The following is a 17,420-nucleotide window of genomic DNA, read 5'->3' on the forward strand; positions in this document are numbered from 1 at the left end:
GAGGCTCCGTGCGCACCAGGGATTAGGTAAGCCGCACCTGGGCAGCCGACCGAAAAAACCAAAAAAAGAAAAGAAAACCACTTAACGCGTCGGCGCTCGCAGGATCGTTGATCCGACGCGTTCGCGCTCCGGACGCGTCCCACCGAAAAAGAACGCAAAGAGCGCGAAACTCCTTCCCCGGCAACGGGCCACTACGGACAAACCTTTCGAACCACCCCCGCTTGGTCCATTGCGATAAACCACCGAAATACCTGTCGTCAATTCTTTCGTCGCATTCCGTCTACCTGATCCCCCTCCGCGGCCGTCTGTTGGCCGCTCTCCGTCCACAATGTCGTCCATCGCCGACGCCGTCATTCAGTCCGAGCTGGGCTCGACGACCGGATCTCGTGATTATCGCCTCCATTCCGACCAGCTCCCAAGCTCGAGACCGCAGCCCATGTCCGAGAGCAATGGGCCGATGAGCGATGCGCATGGCTTTCCCGATGACCAGGTCCCCGAGACCGGTACGTCGACCACCAGTCGCCTGCGAAATCCCTACCTTCCAGGACCACCCCCGCTAGTCGATCTTGCGGGCGAGAAAGTACGCCAGACCTTCGAAGAGTTCCTCGAGACCTACGTCGACAAGCCGCCACCTAATGCCCCTCCTCCGACCCCGTCGCAAACCACCAGCGACAAATACTACGTCGCTCAGATCCAGGGCATGCAGAAATATGGGCTATCAACTCTTTACGTCGATTTCGCGCACCTGATGTCGTTGGACAGCCAGACTCTGGCCGACGCCATTACGAGCCGCTATTATCGGTTCCAGCCTTTCCTGACGCAAGCCTTGCACAATTTGATTTCCAAATATGCTCCTGAATACTTCGCCGTTCATCGCCAGATCGATCCTTCCAACCAGGGGGCAACATCGTCAATGCTAACGGCCGGTGCAAGCACAAGTGAGGATAAAGAGGACCCCGCCGAGGTGGAGAAAAATCACCGACAAAAGACACGCCACCAGCAGACCGACAAACTCTTCTCCTTGGCTTTCTACAACTTGCCCCTGGTTTCTCGGCTTCGTCAACTACGGACCTCTCAGATTGGACACTTGCTGTCAGTGTCGGGCACTGTCACGAGAACGTCCGAGATTCGCCCCGAGTTGTCGTTGGGAACCTTCATTTGCGAACAGTGCAAGACGGTTGTTCCGGATGTAGAACAGACTTTCAAGTACACAGAGCCCTCGAAATGTCCGAACAACGTCTGTGGCAACCGATCTGGGTGGAGACTCGACATCGGTAAAAGTACCTTTGTCGATTGGCAAAAGGTGAAACTGCAGGAATCGTCCCATGAAATCCCCACGGGTAGCATGCCCCGCACCATGGATGTGATCCTTCGTGGTGAGATGGTGGACCGTGCCAGGGCTGGTGAGCGATGCATTTTTACCGGTACTCTGATCGTCATTCCTGATGTGAGCCAATTGGGTCTTCCTGGTGTACGCCCGGAGGCTGTCCGCGACGATAGTGTCCGTTCTGGAGAGATTGGAGGCGGGGGGGTCTCAGGCCTCAAGGCTCTTGGTGCTAAAGATTTGACCTATCGACTTGCTTTCTTGTCTTGCATGGTTATCCCTGATATGTCCACTCCTGGTCAGCGGTCACAGCCGGCGAATGGCCAGCCGCAAAACATCATGAACACGTTGAATCCCACGGACGACGATGTGTCTGAGGACAATGCTCAAGCAGCATTCCTTCAAACCCTTACTGAATGGGAGATTGACGACATGAAGAAGCTTGTCAATTCCGAGTACATCTATTCCCGTCTCGTGGATTCCATTGCACCTATGGTTTATGGACACCGACAGATCAAGAAGGGATTGCTTCTCCAGCTTATCGGCGGTGTTAGCAAGACCACACAGCAAGAGAGCATGCAACTTCGTGGTGATATTAACATCTGTATCGTTGGCGATCCGTCGACGAGCAAGAGTCAGTTCCTGAAGTAAGTGATCATTCAAACCAGCAGAATTTGGAAACCCCCCGTTAACGATATTAGATACATTTGCTCGTTGCACCCTCGTGCTGTCTATACCAGTGGTAAAGCCTCATCCGCCGCTGGTTTGACTGCCTCAGTTGTCAAAGATGCCGAGACCGGAGAATTCACCATCGAAGCTGGTGCCCTGATGCTTGCTGTATGTGATGAACGTTTACGCTACACTCTCCTGAGATACTAATAATTTCCTTAGAACGGAGGCGGCATTTGTGCTATCGACGAGTTCGACAAAATGGACATCGGCGATCAGGTGGCTATTCACGAAGCCATGGAACAGCAAACCATCTCAATCGCCAAGGCTGGCATCCACACTACTCTCAATGCCCGAGCATCCATCCTTGCTGCCGCAAACCCCATCGGGGGCCGATACAACCCCAAGGTACCATTGCGAGCAAACCTCAACTTCAGCGCTCCCATTATGAGTCGATTTGATCTCTTCTTCGTGATCCGAGATGAGCCCAATGAGACGGTGGACCGCAACCTGGCGGACCACATTATCAACGTGCACATGAACCGCGACGAAGCCGTGGAGCCCGAACTGAGCACCGAGCAACTGCAACGGTATATCCGCTTCGCTCGCACATTCAAGCCGGTGTTCACCGACGAGGCCAAGGCACTTCTCGTCGAAAAGTACAAGGAGCTTCGAGCCAACGACGCCCAAGGTGGTATGGGCCGGTCCTCTTACCGCATCACGGTCCGACAGCTTGAATCCTTGATCCGTCTCTCCGAAGCCGTCGCCAAGGCGAACTGCGTGGAAGAGATCGTGCCCAAATATGTGCGCGAGGCCTACGACCTTCTCCGCCAGAGCATCGTCACCGTCGAGAAAGACGACGTCGAAGTCGACGACGAAGAAAACGCCGAAGCCCACGAAGAAGATGAGGAAATGGGCGAGACGGCCGATCACGGCGAAAGCGACAGCCCTATGCGCGATCTGCCCGCCGAGGAGCAGGTCAGGCAGCCCCGCGAAAAGACCAAGATCACTTTCGACAAGTACATGAAGATCCTGAACTTCATGGTGCAACGGCTCAGCCAGGACGAGGCCGCGTCGGGCGAGGGTGTCGAACAAGAGGACCTGATCGTCTGGTACCTTGAACAGGTTGAGTCGGAGCTGAACACCGAGGAGGACTTGCAACGGGAGCGCTCCTTGTCGGCTAAGGTCTTGAAGCGCATGGTTAAGGTTTGTTTTTCCCATCTCTACTCTGATACTTCCTTGCTTGAACACTCTACTAACTACTTTTTTTCTACTCAGGATAACATCGTCATGCCCATCCGAGGCGAAGGCCTAGTTGACACGGAAACTGACGAGGCCCAGGGAGAACAACTGCAGCGGATAGTTTATGTTCTGCACCCCAATTGTGCGGCTGATGAGTTAGTGTTTAATGCCTAGGTTAAGGTTAAGATTAAGAGTAATGATAAATATGCATACGTTTATTGAAGACGAGTTCGATCTCAATACTGTACCTCATTTGATACCTTAGAGTATAAAATGCAGCCATATGGCAGTTCTAAGTACTTGTGCTTGATTTTCAACACGTAAATGATTTAATTGCATGGACCCGAGATACACCGCTACATTTGATATCATGACCATTTAAACGTGGTTGTAAGCTCCAGCTTTGTTCTTTGTCGATGAATATGTTCAGGCAGGAAAGATACATGGGCAGAAACCAACATAATACATCCCATCCCATCCTACATTCTCGCCAGGGCATTCTCCTGAGACAGTCGTACCAGAACCTGCAACTATGTTAAAAATATCGCTACATCACGACCATAGAATCCCACACAGACAAGGGAAATACAATACACATACCTCCTGGGAGCAGGTAGCCAGCAAAACGCCCTCAGGCGTCCATATCCGCGAATTGACCAGGGCTCGCTCCTTTCCTGCCCACGGACAATGCGCCTCTTCTACCATCCATTCGTTGACACAAGGGTGATGCGGGTTATGGAAGTGAATGGTATGATTCAACGTGGCCATTTGCTCGACGCCGGGCTTTTTCGACATTTTGCTGGCGAATAAAGACACGCCGTAGACTCTCCCGACTGTGCCCAAGCACCATACATCGGTCAGACAGGCTAGGGTTAGCAAATGCCCTTTGCTGCCGGGTGGTTGGGCAAGGGCTTTTTGGGCTCGGACGATTCGTCTGAGACGTTTGTTTGCGGGAGTGGAGTTGTCGACTATCGATGCAAGTTAGTATAATGGTAACGCATGAGGCGTTCCCAGGCTTACCTGCTGAGTCTGCTGCTGTTTTGAACTCGAACATAGAAACTGCAGTGCCTTCGCCCGTGCGGTAAGTCATTGAATCAGGATCCACTGCTACATCTGGCATGGTAGTCGCATGGTCCAAGACGTTCCCAGCTGCGGATGAGTCCCTTGTGAAGCTCAGCGTGGCAGTGAAAACAAGCTGATCGTTCTGTTTTGCGGATACATGGCACGCGCTGAACGACTTCGTCTGGCTGAGTCGGTCCACATGGTAGAAAACGGGACTTCCGACCCGGGCGGCCTTGACGAATTGGCAGTGCATGGTGTGGACGCTGAAGTCGGGGGAGATTCTTTGCATAGCTGCATTTAACGCCTGGGCTAGGATGGCGCCCCCGAATGCAGTAGGGAGCCCAGGTGGGTACCACAGGGGATTGGTGTTAGTGAAGACATTCTACGATGATAGGGGTTGGTTAGAATGGCTCTGTCGAGACACAGGGTAGACAGAGCATCTCACGGGGTCTTCAGAAGTGGGCTCGACGGCTAGAGGATGATGTCTCGGGACAGTCAAAGCTTTGCTATCCATTGAGGGCCTGGACTTCGGCTGATGGGGAGGAAAAAACAGGGTGAGGATCAGTAATCGGTCTTGATAGATATTATGGATGATGCCAGGGGCTAATTCACATACATCCAGGAAGAATTAAGGGATCTATAAAAGTCTACCTCCAGGTGGTTGTCTGAGCTATTCTCTGGTTCCCTTTGCCGTTATTTATCGGCCAACAGATTTTCAAGTTCGTTCCACTCTTGTCGAGACCACTTAGGTTGCAATCAACCTCGTCTGGAGCAAGGGATGATAGTAGCAAGTCAAGCGGTGTGACCTCACCGAACCAGGATGCCATGTGCCAATATATGCTGTCATCCTGCATGAAGAGCTATTCATTGTGCATTCGAATTGGCTATAGATCTGGGTGTGTGCAACAGATAACGATCATGATTCTTAGTGGATCATCAGCAGCTAAATATTTATTTTTGGAGCAAATAGTATTGTTCGGATCTCGAAAAAGAAAGAAAGAAAAAGAAAAGTCGAATAATTTGCAAAGCCATACAGACCTTATAACGCAACCACACAATTTCCTTTTCAATGTCGTTAAGATTGTAGACAAAGAAGAAGTTCTCAGCTTTTGTTTCTGAGTCTGAATCCCTCCTGATCAGCCAAAGTTCTATCTGCATTTAAACAGTCGATATCTCAAAGCTCATTGGGGTTGCACCTAGGTGATTTCTTCGTTCGACAGAGGCTTGAAAATATCGACTCCTGGTACTTGCGCTATGAATATCGAGTGCATGGTAATAACGATGACATTAAAGCTAGCCGCGTATATCGGGAATATATCCATTGGCCGGTGGTCTCTGATTAGCGATGTAAGTAAGGGACACACATCCCTGACAGTTGTTTCATATGTGTTAGAGAATAAGGACACGCTAAGTATAGCGAGGTTGTGTTTTAATGATGTCTGTGGTCCTATTCTTCATTCTTAGTCTACACGCAAACGAAGGCCATGGTGCCTTGAGCTGAATAGAATTCTTTAGTCAACATGAATATTGAGTTCTTATAGAAGAAATCGATCAGGCGAGCCGTGGCAGTAATCGAAATGATTGAATTTGATCCTAGATGGGAAATTCCTCACATGTGGTACGTACATGCTTGAGCTCGACGTGTTCATAACCATGGCCATAGTCATTAACGAAGAGCTTGTTTGAGGCTCGTGCCAAGACCGTGGTTTCACAGTTAGTCTTAATGTAGTTAATGTGAAGGCATAGCTTCGATTCACGATCAATGCGTTGACACTATGACGTCGATTGTATCGAGCAGATCTCAATTAGCCGGTGGAAACCCCTCCGAATAACCGACGGTTGAATTCTGTACACAGCAGACCGTTGGTCCCGCAGCCTAAGAATAGAGCCGAACGGGTTCCTGGTCCCAAGCCAATCCGAACATCTTGTGTACCACACCACGCGATCCAAAGAACGCATGACAGTCGAAGCGAACCGTAGCCAGGGCAATTGACTGGCTCAGTCGGCTGGACCCTTGGTGCGTTTCGAGGGAAGAATGGTTAGCCCACGCAGTTGGGTGGAGCCATGACCCGCCGGGATGATGACGACGATTGGGAGAACAAGTGAGACCACCGCGGCGGACTTCGCTCGGAACAAACCCATTGCCCGGTGGGACGGATGGTCTGGAGAGGGCGAGGCACAGCGTCCCGACTCCCTAGTAATTTTCTCCAGACTTCCAGGCGACCCGTTTTCAGCCGGAGTATGTACGAAAGGTACAAGATGGTAAATGCATGGCATGAGGGTAAGGCGACCACGCGTTCGAGGTCCACGCTGTAGAGCTACTGCTAGAAGCACCGTAAGGTGCCTGGCATATATCTGACACCCGGTGCAGAAACGCGCATGAAGGCATCAAATGAAGGGATGATCGTCCCGCCGGTTGACGTTGCCTCTTCGGCCTGTACCGACGATCGCAACCGACCAGCGGCCGATGCAGAGCGAATGGGAGGCGGATGATTGGCCATTTGGCACGGGATAGGGGATAGAGTGTTAGACCGATACGATGGAATTGATGGGTGATTTGCGAGAAACCGTCTCCTCCGGAGTAGAGGCGTAGGACAGGCGATGGGAAGGGAGGCGTACAAAGAGAAGACGACGAAGCAAAAGACGAAAGAGGGGCAATAAATTACCAGAATACAACACGTGCGGTACTCCGGAAACGGGCCCTCCGCGTCCCCCACCGTCGCCCGTATTGTTTCTTCCCCTTAAATCTGCCGTCCCGCTGCTCTTTTGCTTCATCTCTTCCAAGCCTGTCTCTCTCTCTTTCTCTCTTCCCTCTCCATCCCAACTCCCTTCAATCGCTTCCATCATGCCTGCTGGTTCAGTTCTCGTCGCTGGGTAAGTGATCTTCTTCTTGCTCCCTCTCTCTCTCTTTCCTCTCTTCTCTCTTCTCTCTAGTACATACCAGAACTAACCCCGCAATCGTCTAGTGGCACGGGCTACATTGGCTCGTTCACCACCCTCGCTCTGCTCGAGGCCGGTTACAAGGTCGTTGTCGCCGACAACCTGTACAACTCCTCCGCCGAGGCTCTGAAGCGCATTGAGTTGATCTCCGGCAAGAAGGCCGAGTTCGCCCAGCTCGATGTCACCGACGAGGCCGCCTTTGACAAGGTCTTCGAGGCCCACCCCGACATCGACAGCGTCATCCACTTCGCTGCTCTGAAGGTAGTTCCCCTAACGGTCTCGCAATACTATCGCAATCCGCTTACGTTCTTGCGAACCTCTCCAGGCCGTCGGTGAGTCCGGTGAGAAGCCTCTGGACTACTACCACGTCAACGTCTACGGCACCATCTGCCTGCTGCGCTCCATGGTCCGCCACAATGTCAACAACATTGTCTTCTCCAGCTCCGCCACCGTCTACGGTGACGCCACTCGCTTCCCCGACATGATCCCCATCCCCGAGCACTGCCCTCTGGGCCCCACCAACCCCTACGGAAACACCAAGTTCGCCGTCGAGAACGCCATCACCGACGTGATCAACGCCCAGCGCAACAACGCCATCAAAGCTGGTAACGAGGCCGAGGCCAAGAAGTGGAACGGTGCCCTGCTCCGTTACTTCAACCCCGCCGGTGCTCACCCCTCCGGTATCATGGGTGAGGACCCCCAGGGTGTGCCTTACAACCTGCTGCCCCTGCTCGCTCAGGTGGCTACCGGCAAGCGCGAGAAGCTGCTCGTCTTCGGAGATGGTAAGTTCCTCGCTCCCCCTGCCTCAACATTCCGCCCAAATAGTCAAGTGGCTGACCTCTAACTCGCAGACTACGCCTCCCACGACGGTACCGCCATCCGTGACTACATCCACATTCTGGATCTTGCCGACGGTCACCTGAAGGCCCTCAACTACCTGCGCGCCAACAACCCCGGTGTCCGTGCCTGGAACCTGGGTACCGGCAAGGGCAGCACCGTCTACGAGATGATCCGTGCCTTCTCGGCCGCCGTGGGCCGTGACCTCGCCTACGAGGTGGCTCCCCGCCGTGACGGAGACGTGCTCAACCTGACTGCCAACCCCACGCGCGCCAACACCGAGCTCGGCTGGAAGGCCGAGCGCACTCTCGAGCAGGCCTGCGAGGACCTCTGGCTCTGGACGCGGAACAACCCCCAGGGTTACCGCCAACAGCCCCCGGCTGAGCTGCTGGACCAGCTCAAGAAATAGATTTAGCGCTGGTAATCTGAGCATCGTTTGATGCGGGGAGTAAGAGAACGGGAAGAAATAATTGCATGGACATAGACACGAGAGATTAGTAGATTGAAAGAGACGAATTTCCTTTTTTTAAAAATGTCTTTTATGAATGGTCAAAAATCCCCAATGAACGCCATTTCTGATATTTCCTTGTTATAACCTCTATAAATTCTATATTCAATGCTATCAGGAAGAACGAAACCTCAATGGCTCCATTCACTTATTTTCCTTTGCCTTGCGACTGCGCCTCGACCCGGGAGTAGGCTCTTTCTCCCCCTTCCCCGAGGCATTCGCGTTCTTCGCACTCTCCTGCTGTTCCGCCTCCTTCTGCTCCAACGCCCGTTTCACTGCGGCCTCCTTCTCCTTCGCCTCGATCTGCTTCTCGCTGAACTCCCACAGCTGCTTGCCAACCTCCTCGTCGCGCACCTCGTTGCGCGCGAAATCCACCTCCCGACATTCCTTGATCATCCAGCCGCCGTCGCCTCGGCTGTATCGCGCCTCCATGGCCGCATACAAGATGCTCTGGGCGCCCTGCTGCGGCGACTTGAGCACCAGCCACCAGAACGGCCACGTGATGACGTATGCCAGGAGTCCGAACAGCGAGCCACCGGTCAGCCAGCGCCGCATGCCCGGGGTGCGGCTGAATCCCGGGTCGACGACCATGACGCGGGTGCAAGGGGGTTGGCCGTCGGGGCGCTTGAAGGCATTGAGGTGTTGTTGGAAGGAGTGGGCGAAGACCATGAGGGAGAGTTTACTGGCGGCGAAGAGGCTTGGTTTTTTGGTTTTCTTGGAGGGGGCGGGGGTCTTCTTCGGTTTGTTGGATTTAGTGCTCGACTTTGTTGATCCACCGGTGGCTGACGATAACGCTGCTGTATCCGTTTGTTTCAAATCAATCGTCGCTCCGATGTAGCTGGGACATGTTGTGAAGATGACCCGGACGTCGCGATGGGCCGGCTGCGCGCGCAACGCGGGACTCAGGATACTCAGGAGGTGGTAGTTGGCGAGGTAATTGACCTGCCATTCCTCGTCCAATCCGTCGGGGGTATCTCTCCGAGAGCTAGACGAGGGGTTGGCCGTGTTCGCGCAGAGAATGACCATGTCGAGTCGACGGGCGGGGACATTGTCGATCCATTTCGTAGCGAAGGTGCGAATCGAGTGGAGGGACGAGAGGTCGACTTGTTCGGCGTAGATGAGCTGGTTACCGGTAGTCCGACGCAGGTCATCGATGTATTCGACGAGGAAGATATCGGACGGGGCGTGTTGCGTGAGAAGGACGACTTGGGCGCCGCGCGTGGCCAGCTCCTGAACGACGCTGGCTCCTATACCGGATGTTCCGCCCTACGGATTGATTCGCTTGTTAGTGGGTTGAACATTGATGGAGAGGGAAGAGCAGTGGTATGCATGCCGTCACCATCACGACTTTAGAATGCATCAGTCTCTCGGAGCTGTTTCGCGCTCCGCCGAAGTAGTATTTCAACGCGGCGATGACGAGAATCCATGGTATCAGCTTGAGAATGCTGTAGGCATAGGGGATGGATGAGATGCCCTCCGTGATCCCCTGTGTGATGATGGGGATGGGCATTGTGAAGGGTGAGGGAGAAGATAGAGACGAAGGAGGGGCGATGAGGGCAGACGGAGGAGAGAAAGATGGAAGAGGACAGATGAGGGTGAACGCAAGTCCGAAGGTTTAGCGGCCGATCTCCCGCCTCCGATTTATGATTTCAGATTTATGCCTCTCCCGCCTTCCACCACCAACCACCAGCACTGGGAAACGCCATGGCTGCCGTCGACGACGACGACGAGGATTACTTTCTCCCGCTCGAAGACCAGCGAGTCTTCGGCGCCGGCATCAGTCGCAAACGCGTACAGTTCGTGCGCTCGTCGGACCACGAGCTCAACACGACCCGCACATCGTCGGCCCCGACACCCTCAACGCTGACAGGACCATCCATCGCCAACAGATACCTCTCTATTGTGCTATCCAAGAACCAGAACCAGAGCACAGAAAGCACCGCTCCTACGCCCACCCCCGAAACGAATACCACACACTCTGCCCCTCCCTCTCCATCATCCCAACCTCGCCATCCGCCCACCGCACGCTGCGAAGTCTGCCAACTGCCTCTCGCCGAAGACGCAGATCTCTCTTCAACCTCTACAGATACCCAAACCAAATCTCATGAAGCCTCCATTGCGCATCAAGTATGCCTGGCGCACTCGCACCCTCCCTCGCATCTAGACCGGACACGGCACGGCCTGCGCTATCTCTCGGCCTACGGGTGGGACCCTGATAGTCGAAGGGGACTCGGAGCGCCGGGTCGAGAAGGGATCCGGGAGCCGTTGAAGGGGAAGTTAAAGGTTGATACGGTGGGATTAGGAGCGGAGGGCGACCCAGAAGAGAAAGACAAGAGACCGAAGACGAAGGGTCGAGCGGCACAGGGGAAGATTGAAAAGTTGAATGCAAAGCAGGTGCGGAAGGGGCATGCGGACGCGAAAAAGAGAGGAGATCGATTGCGGGAGATGTTTTATCAGAATGATGATGTGCAGAAATATCTCAGTGGAGGGGGCTAGGGGGCCGAATCTAATGTGATAGATGGGTTGGTTCATTTGGCGTTCAATAGCGTGTGATACCCCTGGTTTTTATTTCTTTATTTATTTTTCTATGTATTATGAGGGAAGTTCGGCCGGTTTTTAAATGACGAGGACATATCTGAACTGAGCTACATACAATTGATTATGGGAGAATATGCCACAAAAGAACGTCAGATAATGTCAAAGAGCACTCCATTCCTCAGGTCCAGATGACGCCATGGCGCCGGAGGTGCACAAGACCCAGAAGGGAGTAGTTAGAATAGGAGAGGGAGAGAGATGGTATCACAGCAGCGCTATAATTAAACAGTAGGTGCGTCCGCAGATCGCGAGTGTCCATGGCTGCGGACTGGTCAAGACATTGCTAGCTCCAGCTGGCACAAAAAGCCTTGAGCAAAGAAACTACCTGAAGAAATGATGCCGCTTCTTCTCCTTCTTTTCCTTGGGGGGTTTCCCGCCGGGCGCAGGACTGCCAGCGGCGGCCGTGCCATTGGCAGGTTTGGGAGCATTGGGTCCTAGTGACATTGCGCCCATGGCCTGCGAAGGGGGCACCGGGGGGTTGAGATTCGGCATTGGGGGAGGTTTCTTGGGTGCAGGTTGCGGCGGTGGCGGTTCCCTCTCGAACAGATGGGCTGGAGCCGTGGGTTTGGGACGTTCGGCCGGAATGTCCAACCGTCTCCTGTCGGTGCTAAGGTCCCCGAGCTGTCGCAAAAACAAGCTAGGACTCAACATGTGGGAGGTTGCCATGAAAACATCCTTGCCAAACGCTTGCGAGACTTCATAGCAGGTGCGAGTCTCTCCGTAGGTCGCACCACCCGCCATGAAGACGATGATGCGCTGCTTCGGTTGCTCCGCCGCCGAGCGAGTTCGGGCCCATGTCGGTTTGGCACTTCGCAGAGACGCCTGCGAGAGGCCGTCTTGCTGCTGTCCCATTCCATCGGCATCTGTCTGCGGTCGAGTGAACGGGAATACCGTTGAATCCAGTGTTCCGCGCACGAGATCCTCGAGCATTAACTTCACATTCAACTCATACCGAGTCAGGCTGGTCTCGTCAGCCTCGGCCGGAGATGGGGGCTTTCGATTGAACAGCGGCTGAACAGGCGGTTTCTCGTCTTTGAGAGGTTTTTCCGCTCTTGCTCCTAGGAGATCAAGGTTGTAGATGACTTCTCCGTCCTGCGGTGGAAGTTGGCCATGGGCCATAAGCTTCCTGATATCACCACCAAGAATACCCCCTCGATATATGACATAAAGCAACAGCAGCCTCAGTCTGTCCGGATGGCCAACCGTGTCGTCATCCAGCAGCTGCACCAGCTGTGCCGCGAGTCCCTTGGCCTTTTTATAGTTCTCATCCAGGCCGGTAGACAGGCATTGCTCCACCGAGCTCACTTCGAGCAATTTGTGATCCTGGAAGAGCTTCATGCATTCTTGCGCCATGTTCAGATGCAAAGTGTATGCATCTCTGCCCTGCTGGAATTCGGTGAGACCAGCCAACATGTCCTTGATCGTGTTAACGTTGGCTTTGTTGTTTCTGCCATCATGTCAGCCACAGTCTTTCCTCAACTAGGACGACTAATGTCCAAGAAAAGAGGGGGGGGGGGGGGGGGGGGTTGAAATAAAATAACACTTACTCTTCCGCAAATTGAGGATTCGCTGCTCTAAACTTGGCGAAGTCTTCACCCAGCTTCTCAAGAACGTCCTTCATGTGAAGATGTCGGTAATCGACCCAGACGTGATCCTGATCGCTGATTTCCATTTCCTTCACCTCCTCGTTTTGACTGCCCTCGTTCACAATGGTTTTGTATGTAACTTTGTCGCCGTCTTTGATCGGCAGCAAGTCGTGTACCATGGACTGGTAGGTAAACTCATGGACCAGGGGAGCGATCAGATCCATGGATCGATCTACCACGAGGAGAACACCTCGAGGCCGCGGGGAAGGAGGAGGAAAATCTCGCTGGAAGTGGGCATATTGATCTAATTCGTTTTGGATAAACCTAGCCAAGTGCGAGCACAAGACACTGGCCTCGTGGGTCGGGGTTCTAGGGCGGTAGTATCGGATGGTTGGGTACTCTCCCAAACTCACGCAGATCGACACAGCCTTGATTCCTCGTCAGCATAGATCCTCGACTTTTGCCTCGATCCAATCTCACCTTCTGTGCCAATGACTCCAAGTGCCCTTTGATTAAATGGTTACATCCGGGGTGGAACAGCACGGGAAAACTCCAGGGGTCTCGAAACGTGACGACGCGCGATTCCCTCGGGAAATAGTCGGCATTCATCACACGGAAACTGGCGATCTGATCCTGCGCCATCTGGGATCGTTCAAGCCGCACGCGCTGCTGCGGATCCAACACTGTCGACGAAGTTAGGACCGATTGCGACCGGAGAACGCAAGAGGTGACCAACCTGCGGTCCAGACCAACCACGCTTTCCTGTATCTCTTCCGTTCAAAGTCGGCCATCAGGCAATCCACGATATGCGTTTGCGGCGACAGGATGTAGAGCGCGTCCATCCCAGGATTGGGCGACCGCCTATGTTCGATCTGCTCGACATCTTGTGAAGATGACAATTCAGCCGGTGTAATTCTTCCGTTGTCGGGGCACGCGGGGGCATACTGGTGACGTTGAGGTTGAGGATGTCATCCTCGCTCACAGCATTGTCAATCAATTTCCGGCTGGTCTCATCCACAACCAACACTTTCCACTAAGTGCCTCGCCTCGTTAGTTCCGTCATCAATTGTAGGTAAGCGAAAGGCCGATCACACCTCATCACCCGCGGTATAACGGATCGTATTAAGGATGACTAGACAAGCGCAGGCAGTGGTTAGCATCCAGGCTGTCTCAGGCGGGGCATCTCGAGAAAGAGATCTGATTGCGACCACTCACTATCGTGCTGGATATTCAGTATGGAGGAGCTCATCTTGGCTGACCGGCAGCCCTCAGCGGTGCATCGATAGGGTTGAGAAACACCAGGGAATCGGCAGAGCGACGGGTCGAGAGCGACACGGCAGGGTTAAAAGGACGAGGGAAAAGCCCGGCGCCGACGACAGGAAATTAAAGAATTAATTGCGATCAGGGGCGGGGGAGGGATGCTTGACTTGCAGCTTGTCTTTATGAAACGTTTCAATAGCCCGACCCTCCTCTGGTCCCCACCATGCATCATCGGCTTGGGCCGGCAGTTCAGGGCGGTGTGGCGCATCCGCCGATGACTACGCAAAAGTGACCAGTTCGGAGTTATACTGTCTTTCTCTTATTCTCGTCTTGTCTTTCCTGGGTTCTCCTCCAGTCTGCATTGCTCTCGCTTCTTTCCTCCCGTCGGTCCTTTCTCCCGTTTCTTCCGAATGTATCTTGATTACATGGCGCTTTCACTGTGATCGGCGCCAATTTTGATCCTCGTTCTTCGCCGGTGCAATTTCCTCGCCCGAGACCAACCCATTCGCCTCCTTTCGGGAGTTCGGTCGAGACATGCAGGCATGGAGGACTAGAGGCAAACACTGCCTATTCTGTTCCTACCAGGCACTACTGCGCCCCGTGACAAGAACTTTTGCGACCACGCCAACCCTGCAGCGCTCCGGGGGCTCGTCAAAGAAGGCCAAGCAATCAAAGAAAGCTATTGTAAGTTCGCAATGCTACCGGCTGCTGGCGAATGTAAGACTAATGGCCATGTTTCTTTCGTAACTAGACTCCGGTAAAACCTTCTGCTCTGCGCGAACCTGTCAAAAAGTGGGACAGACAACAGATCACCGCGCCTGACTTCGCCGGCATCGTCCAAGCCCTCCTTCTTGAATACCGGCAGAAGTTTCCAGTCGAATCGGAAGCGGGATTGAAAAAATGGCAGAGATTCGAACGATATGTGTTGAACGCGTGCAAGGTCGAGCAAAAAGGCAGGGCCGCGGTTGGCCCGTTGCGACAGCTGAAGCTCACGCTGCAGAAAGCCTACATTAAAGATGGCGTGAGGGGGCTGAAGACTGAGCTGGATTATGTTCTCTATGCTGAGGAGCTCACCTCCAAGTACTCCGCCCCAAATCTGAGACAACAGCAAAGCGCGGCCGATATGCGTTATCCGGCGGAATGGTACCCGCAGGCACGCGCCATGCGCCGGACAATACATCTACATGTTGGGCCGACGAACTCGGGGAAGACGTACAATGCGCTTAAGCGGCTTCGGGAAACCAAGAGTGGCTTCTATGCCGGTCCGCTAAGGTTGCTCGCCCAGGAAGTGTACTACCGATTCAAAGCCAGTGGAACGTCATGCAGTCTTGTCACGGGGGATGATGTCAAAGTTCCCGATGATCATGTAGCAGCCGTCATATGCAACACGGTCGAGATGGTCGATATAGCAGAGTCTTTTGAGGTCGGCGTCATTGATGAGATTCAAATGTTGGCGGACCCCCAGCGTGGGTGGGCTTGGACTCGTGCCCTCCTGGGGTCGCGTGCCACCGAATTGCACCTTTGTGGTGAAACCAGGGTTGTGCCTTTGATTCGCGATATCGCTGCGCTTACGGGAGACAAACTTGAGATCCACCACTATGAGCGATTGAATCCTCTCAAGGTTTCAAGTAAGAGTCTTGAGGGTAACCTCCAGAACCTCGAGAAGGGGGATTGCGTCGTGGCATTTTCTCGAGTTGGAATCCATGCCTTGAAGTCGGACATTGAGAAGGCTACGGGGCGACGAGCGGCGATTGTCTATGGGAGTTTGCCAGCCGAAATTCGGATTCAACAAGCCGGCTTATTCAACGATCCCGACAATGAGTACGATTTCTTGGTTGCCAGTGATGCTATCGGCATGGGTCTGAACTTGTAAGTTGTTTCTACACTTCTCATACGAAACAGTATCTAATCATGCTTGCAGGAGCTGCAAGCGCGTTATCTTCGAGACTCTGGTGAAAAGGACCCCAAATGGCCTTCAGAGACTCACCGTGCCTGAAATCAAGCAGATTGGAGGGCGAGCCGGTCGCTATCGATCGGCCGGGCAAACAAAAAGTAGCGAAACAGATGAACCAAACGTTGGACTCGTGACGTGCTTGGAAGAGATCGACCTGCCTTTTATCCAAGCGGCCATGTCCACCGAGCCGCCTCCCTTGACTGCCGCCGGCATTTTTCCTCCCGATGTCGTGTTCCACAAGCTCGGGGCTTACTTTCCACCCAATGTACCATTGGAATACATAATCAAGCGCACGATGGAACTCTCTAAGAACAGCCCATTGTTCTTCCTTTGCAACCCACGAGGTCAGCTCGAAAATGCCGAGATTATCGATACCGTGAGTGGATTACGACTGGAGGACCAACTGACGTTCATGGCGGCCCCGTTGACCACCCGGGATCAACAATCCCGCGACGTTTCGCGTGCACTCGCGGAATGCGTCGCGAATCATACCAACGGTCACTTGTTGGACATTCACGAGTTTGGTCTGGAGATCTTGGAGGAGCCAGTGTCCGGAAGCAAGCAGTATCTGCACGGCTTGGAAGTTCTTCACAAAGCCCTCATCTCATACATGTGGCTCAGTTTTCGATTCGGCGGCGTCTTCACGGACCGCACACTCGCCGGTCATGTCAAAGAATTGGTGGAGGAGAGGATGATCCGGGCTTTGACCGAATTCTCTGCCAACAAGAAGCTCCGAAGAGATGCCTCGCTCCGTCGACAGATTGCTCTGCAGAAACAAATCGAGGAGCACCAACGGCTTCTTTCTGATGCGGATTACCGGTCTGAGGACCAGCAGCCACTTCCGGTTGACCTCTCCGCGGAGAACAGTTCTTCGACGGAAGCCTCTCCTGAGGCCAATGCCATGTGAAGGAGAATTTAAAAACGTATTCACACTGGCTAGACTTCATGACTGTGATATATATGGATCTATGTTTGGGGTGTTCTGGGAGTGCAGAATTACACGCTGGATAGCCTGAAAAAAAGTGACGCATGTTCTTGTGAATATAATATGTGAATATTTGTATACTTGTATATTAGATATGGGTGAAAGCACCTGAACCTCGCTGCTCGACTGTCTTGTAAGAATAAAGGGCTATGATTTATTGAGAAATTAACTGAAATTTGGGTCTCTGTTTAAATATATATTCGCTAGTAGAGGTGGGTCTGCAACTCGTCATAATGGAAATCAAAGAATACCAAAAAAAAAACATAAGACGAAATCTTTGAATCCTTGTAGCAATAAAGCCAAACCAGCCATATACTATTCAGTATGCTACAACTCGCATCAGCAGGGAGGGTAGAGAAGAGAAGGGAGAGCAGACGCTTATCTTATCGGTGGCAAAGCTCCGATCGCGCCACAACGATTTTCCGCGCCAGTGAGCTTTCTCGGCTTCAGGATTGCAG

General features: G+C 53.2%; 7 protein-coding genes across 7 annotated transcripts; 4 read left to right on the forward strand and 3 right to left on the reverse strand.

Moving 5' to 3' along the window:
* The first annotated feature begins 189 nt into the window (after window positions 1–189).
* On the forward strand, window positions 190–3,464 carry P170DRAFT_407908 (MCM DNA helicase complex subunit MCM6). Its single transcript, XM_024846705.1, has 4 exons — window positions 190–1,971; window positions 2,026–2,161; window positions 2,216–3,199; window positions 3,272–3,464. The coding sequence occupies exons 1-4, from the start codon at window positions 329–331 to the stop codon at window positions 3,407–3,409; spliced, it is 2,901 nt and encodes a 966-aa protein (XP_024704302.1). The 5' UTR covers window positions 190–328; the 3' UTR covers window positions 3,410–3,464.
* Window positions 3,465–3,714: 250 nt separating this feature from the next.
* Window positions 3,715–4,811, reverse strand: P170DRAFT_475330 (acyl-CoA thioesterase; the record flags this gene model as incomplete). The annotated part of the gene is made up of 4 exons (XM_024853247.1): window positions 3,715–3,759; window positions 3,836–4,203; window positions 4,256–4,679; window positions 4,743–4,811. 4 exons carry the CDS (start codon window positions 4,809–4,811, stop codon window positions 3,715–3,717), a joined length of 906 nt encoding a protein of 301 aa, XP_024704303.1.
* Window positions 4,812–7,142: 2,331 nt separating this feature from the next.
* Window positions 7,143–8,704, forward strand: P170DRAFT_383532 (NAD-dependent epimerase/dehydratase family protein; the record flags this gene model as incomplete). The annotated part of the gene is made up of 4 exons (XM_024845643.1): window positions 7,143–7,171; window positions 7,264–7,513; window positions 7,563–8,019; window positions 8,089–8,704. The coding sequence occupies 4 exons, from the start codon at window positions 7,143–7,145 to the stop codon at window positions 8,481–8,483; spliced, it is 1,131 nt and encodes a 376-aa protein (XP_024704304.1). The 3' UTR covers window positions 8,484–8,704.
* A 34-nt stretch (window positions 8,705–8,738) lies between these two features.
* Window positions 8,739–10,092, reverse strand: P170DRAFT_383534 (putative oxidoreductase; the record flags this gene model as incomplete). Its single annotated transcript, XM_024845644.1, has 2 exons — window positions 8,739–9,848; window positions 9,922–10,092. Coding segments are annotated over 2 exons (1,281 nt in total), but the record flags the coding sequence as incomplete, so codon positions are not given.
* A 169-nt stretch (window positions 10,093–10,261) lies between these two features.
* P170DRAFT_436673 (putative G-patch domain protein) lies at window positions 10,262–11,231 on the forward strand. The gene has a single exon (XM_024849199.1). It carries the CDS (start codon window positions 10,287–10,289, stop codon window positions 11,076–11,078), a length of 792 nt encoding a protein of 263 aa, XP_024704306.1. The 5' UTR covers window positions 10,262–10,286; the 3' UTR covers window positions 11,079–11,231.
* On the reverse strand, window positions 11,182–14,202 carry P170DRAFT_407919 (Sec1 family protein). Its single transcript, XM_024846706.1, has 7 exons — window positions 13,979–14,202; window positions 13,858–13,895; window positions 13,709–13,796; window positions 13,500–13,646; window positions 13,244–13,446; window positions 12,725–13,191; window positions 11,182–12,624 (listed from the first exon to the last, which is right to left on the reverse strand). Exons 1-7 carry the CDS (start codon window positions 14,010–14,012, stop codon window positions 11,499–11,501), a joined length of 2,103 nt encoding a protein of 700 aa, XP_024704307.1. The 5' UTR covers window positions 14,013–14,202; the 3' UTR covers window positions 11,182–11,498.
* Window positions 14,203–14,361: 159 nt separating this feature from the next.
* On the forward strand, window positions 14,362–17,124 carry P170DRAFT_455799 (ATP-dependent RNA helicase SUV3). The gene is made up of 3 exons (XM_024851567.1): window positions 14,362–14,707; window positions 14,775–15,892; window positions 15,945–17,124. Exons 1-3 carry the CDS (start codon window positions 14,558–14,560, stop codon window positions 16,882–16,884), a joined length of 2,208 nt encoding a protein of 735 aa, XP_024704308.1. The 5' UTR covers window positions 14,362–14,557; the 3' UTR covers window positions 16,885–17,124.
* The last annotated feature ends 296 nt before the right edge of the window (window positions 17,125–17,420 follow it).

Source organism: Aspergillus steynii (genome assembly GCF_002849105.1).
Source record: "Aspergillus steynii IBT 23096 chromosome Unknown P170scaffold_4, whole genome shotgun sequence".
NCBI classification, from domain to species: domain Eukaryota; kingdom Fungi; phylum Ascomycota; class Eurotiomycetes; order Eurotiales; family Aspergillaceae; genus Aspergillus; species Aspergillus steynii.

What these genes read in the sequence shown, in the direction of transcription:
- P170DRAFT_407908 (XM_024846705.1), top strand. Translation starts at nt 329, where the DNA reads ATGTCGTCCATCGCCGACGCCGTCATTCAGTCCGAGCTGGGCTCGACG. An exon ending in CTGGTGCCCTGATGCTTGCT is followed by an intron (nt 2,162 to 2,215) that starts GTATGTGATGAA and finishes TAATTTCCTTAG; the next exon opens with AACGGAGGCGGCATTTGTGC. An exon ending in TCTTGAAGCGCATGGTTAAG is followed by an intron (nt 3,200 to 3,271) that starts GTTTGTTTTTCC and finishes TTTTCTACTCAG; the next exon opens with GATAACATCGTCATGCCCAT.
- P170DRAFT_436673 (XM_024849199.1), top strand. Translation starts at nt 10,287, where the DNA reads ATGGCTGCCGTCGACGACGACGACGAGGATTACTTTCTCCCGCTCGAA.
- P170DRAFT_407919 (XM_024846706.1), bottom strand. Translation starts at nt 14,012, where the DNA reads ATGAGCTCCTCCATACTGAATATCCAGCACGATA. An exon ending in CCTCAACCTCAACGTCACCA is followed by an intron (nt 13,647 to 13,708) that starts GTATGCCCCCGC and finishes CATCTTCACAAG; the next exon opens with ATGTCGAGCAGATCGAACAT. An exon ending in GTGGTTGGTCTGGACCGCAG is followed by an intron (nt 13,447 to 13,499) that starts GTTGGTCACCTC and finishes CTTCGTCGACAG; the next exon opens with TGTTGGATCCGCAGCAGCGC.
- P170DRAFT_455799 (XM_024851567.1), top strand. Translation starts at nt 14,558, where the DNA reads ATGCAGGCATGGAGGACTAGAGGCAAACACTGCCTATTCTGTTCCTAC. An exon ending in AGCAATCAAAGAAAGCTATT is followed by an intron (nt 14,708 to 14,774) that starts GTAAGTTCGCAA and finishes TTTCGTAACTAG; the next exon opens with ACTCCGGTAAAACCTTCTGC. An exon ending in ATCGGCATGGGTCTGAACTT is followed by an intron (nt 15,893 to 15,944) that starts GTAAGTTGTTTC and finishes TCATGCTTGCAG; the next exon opens with GAGCTGCAAGCGCGTTATCT.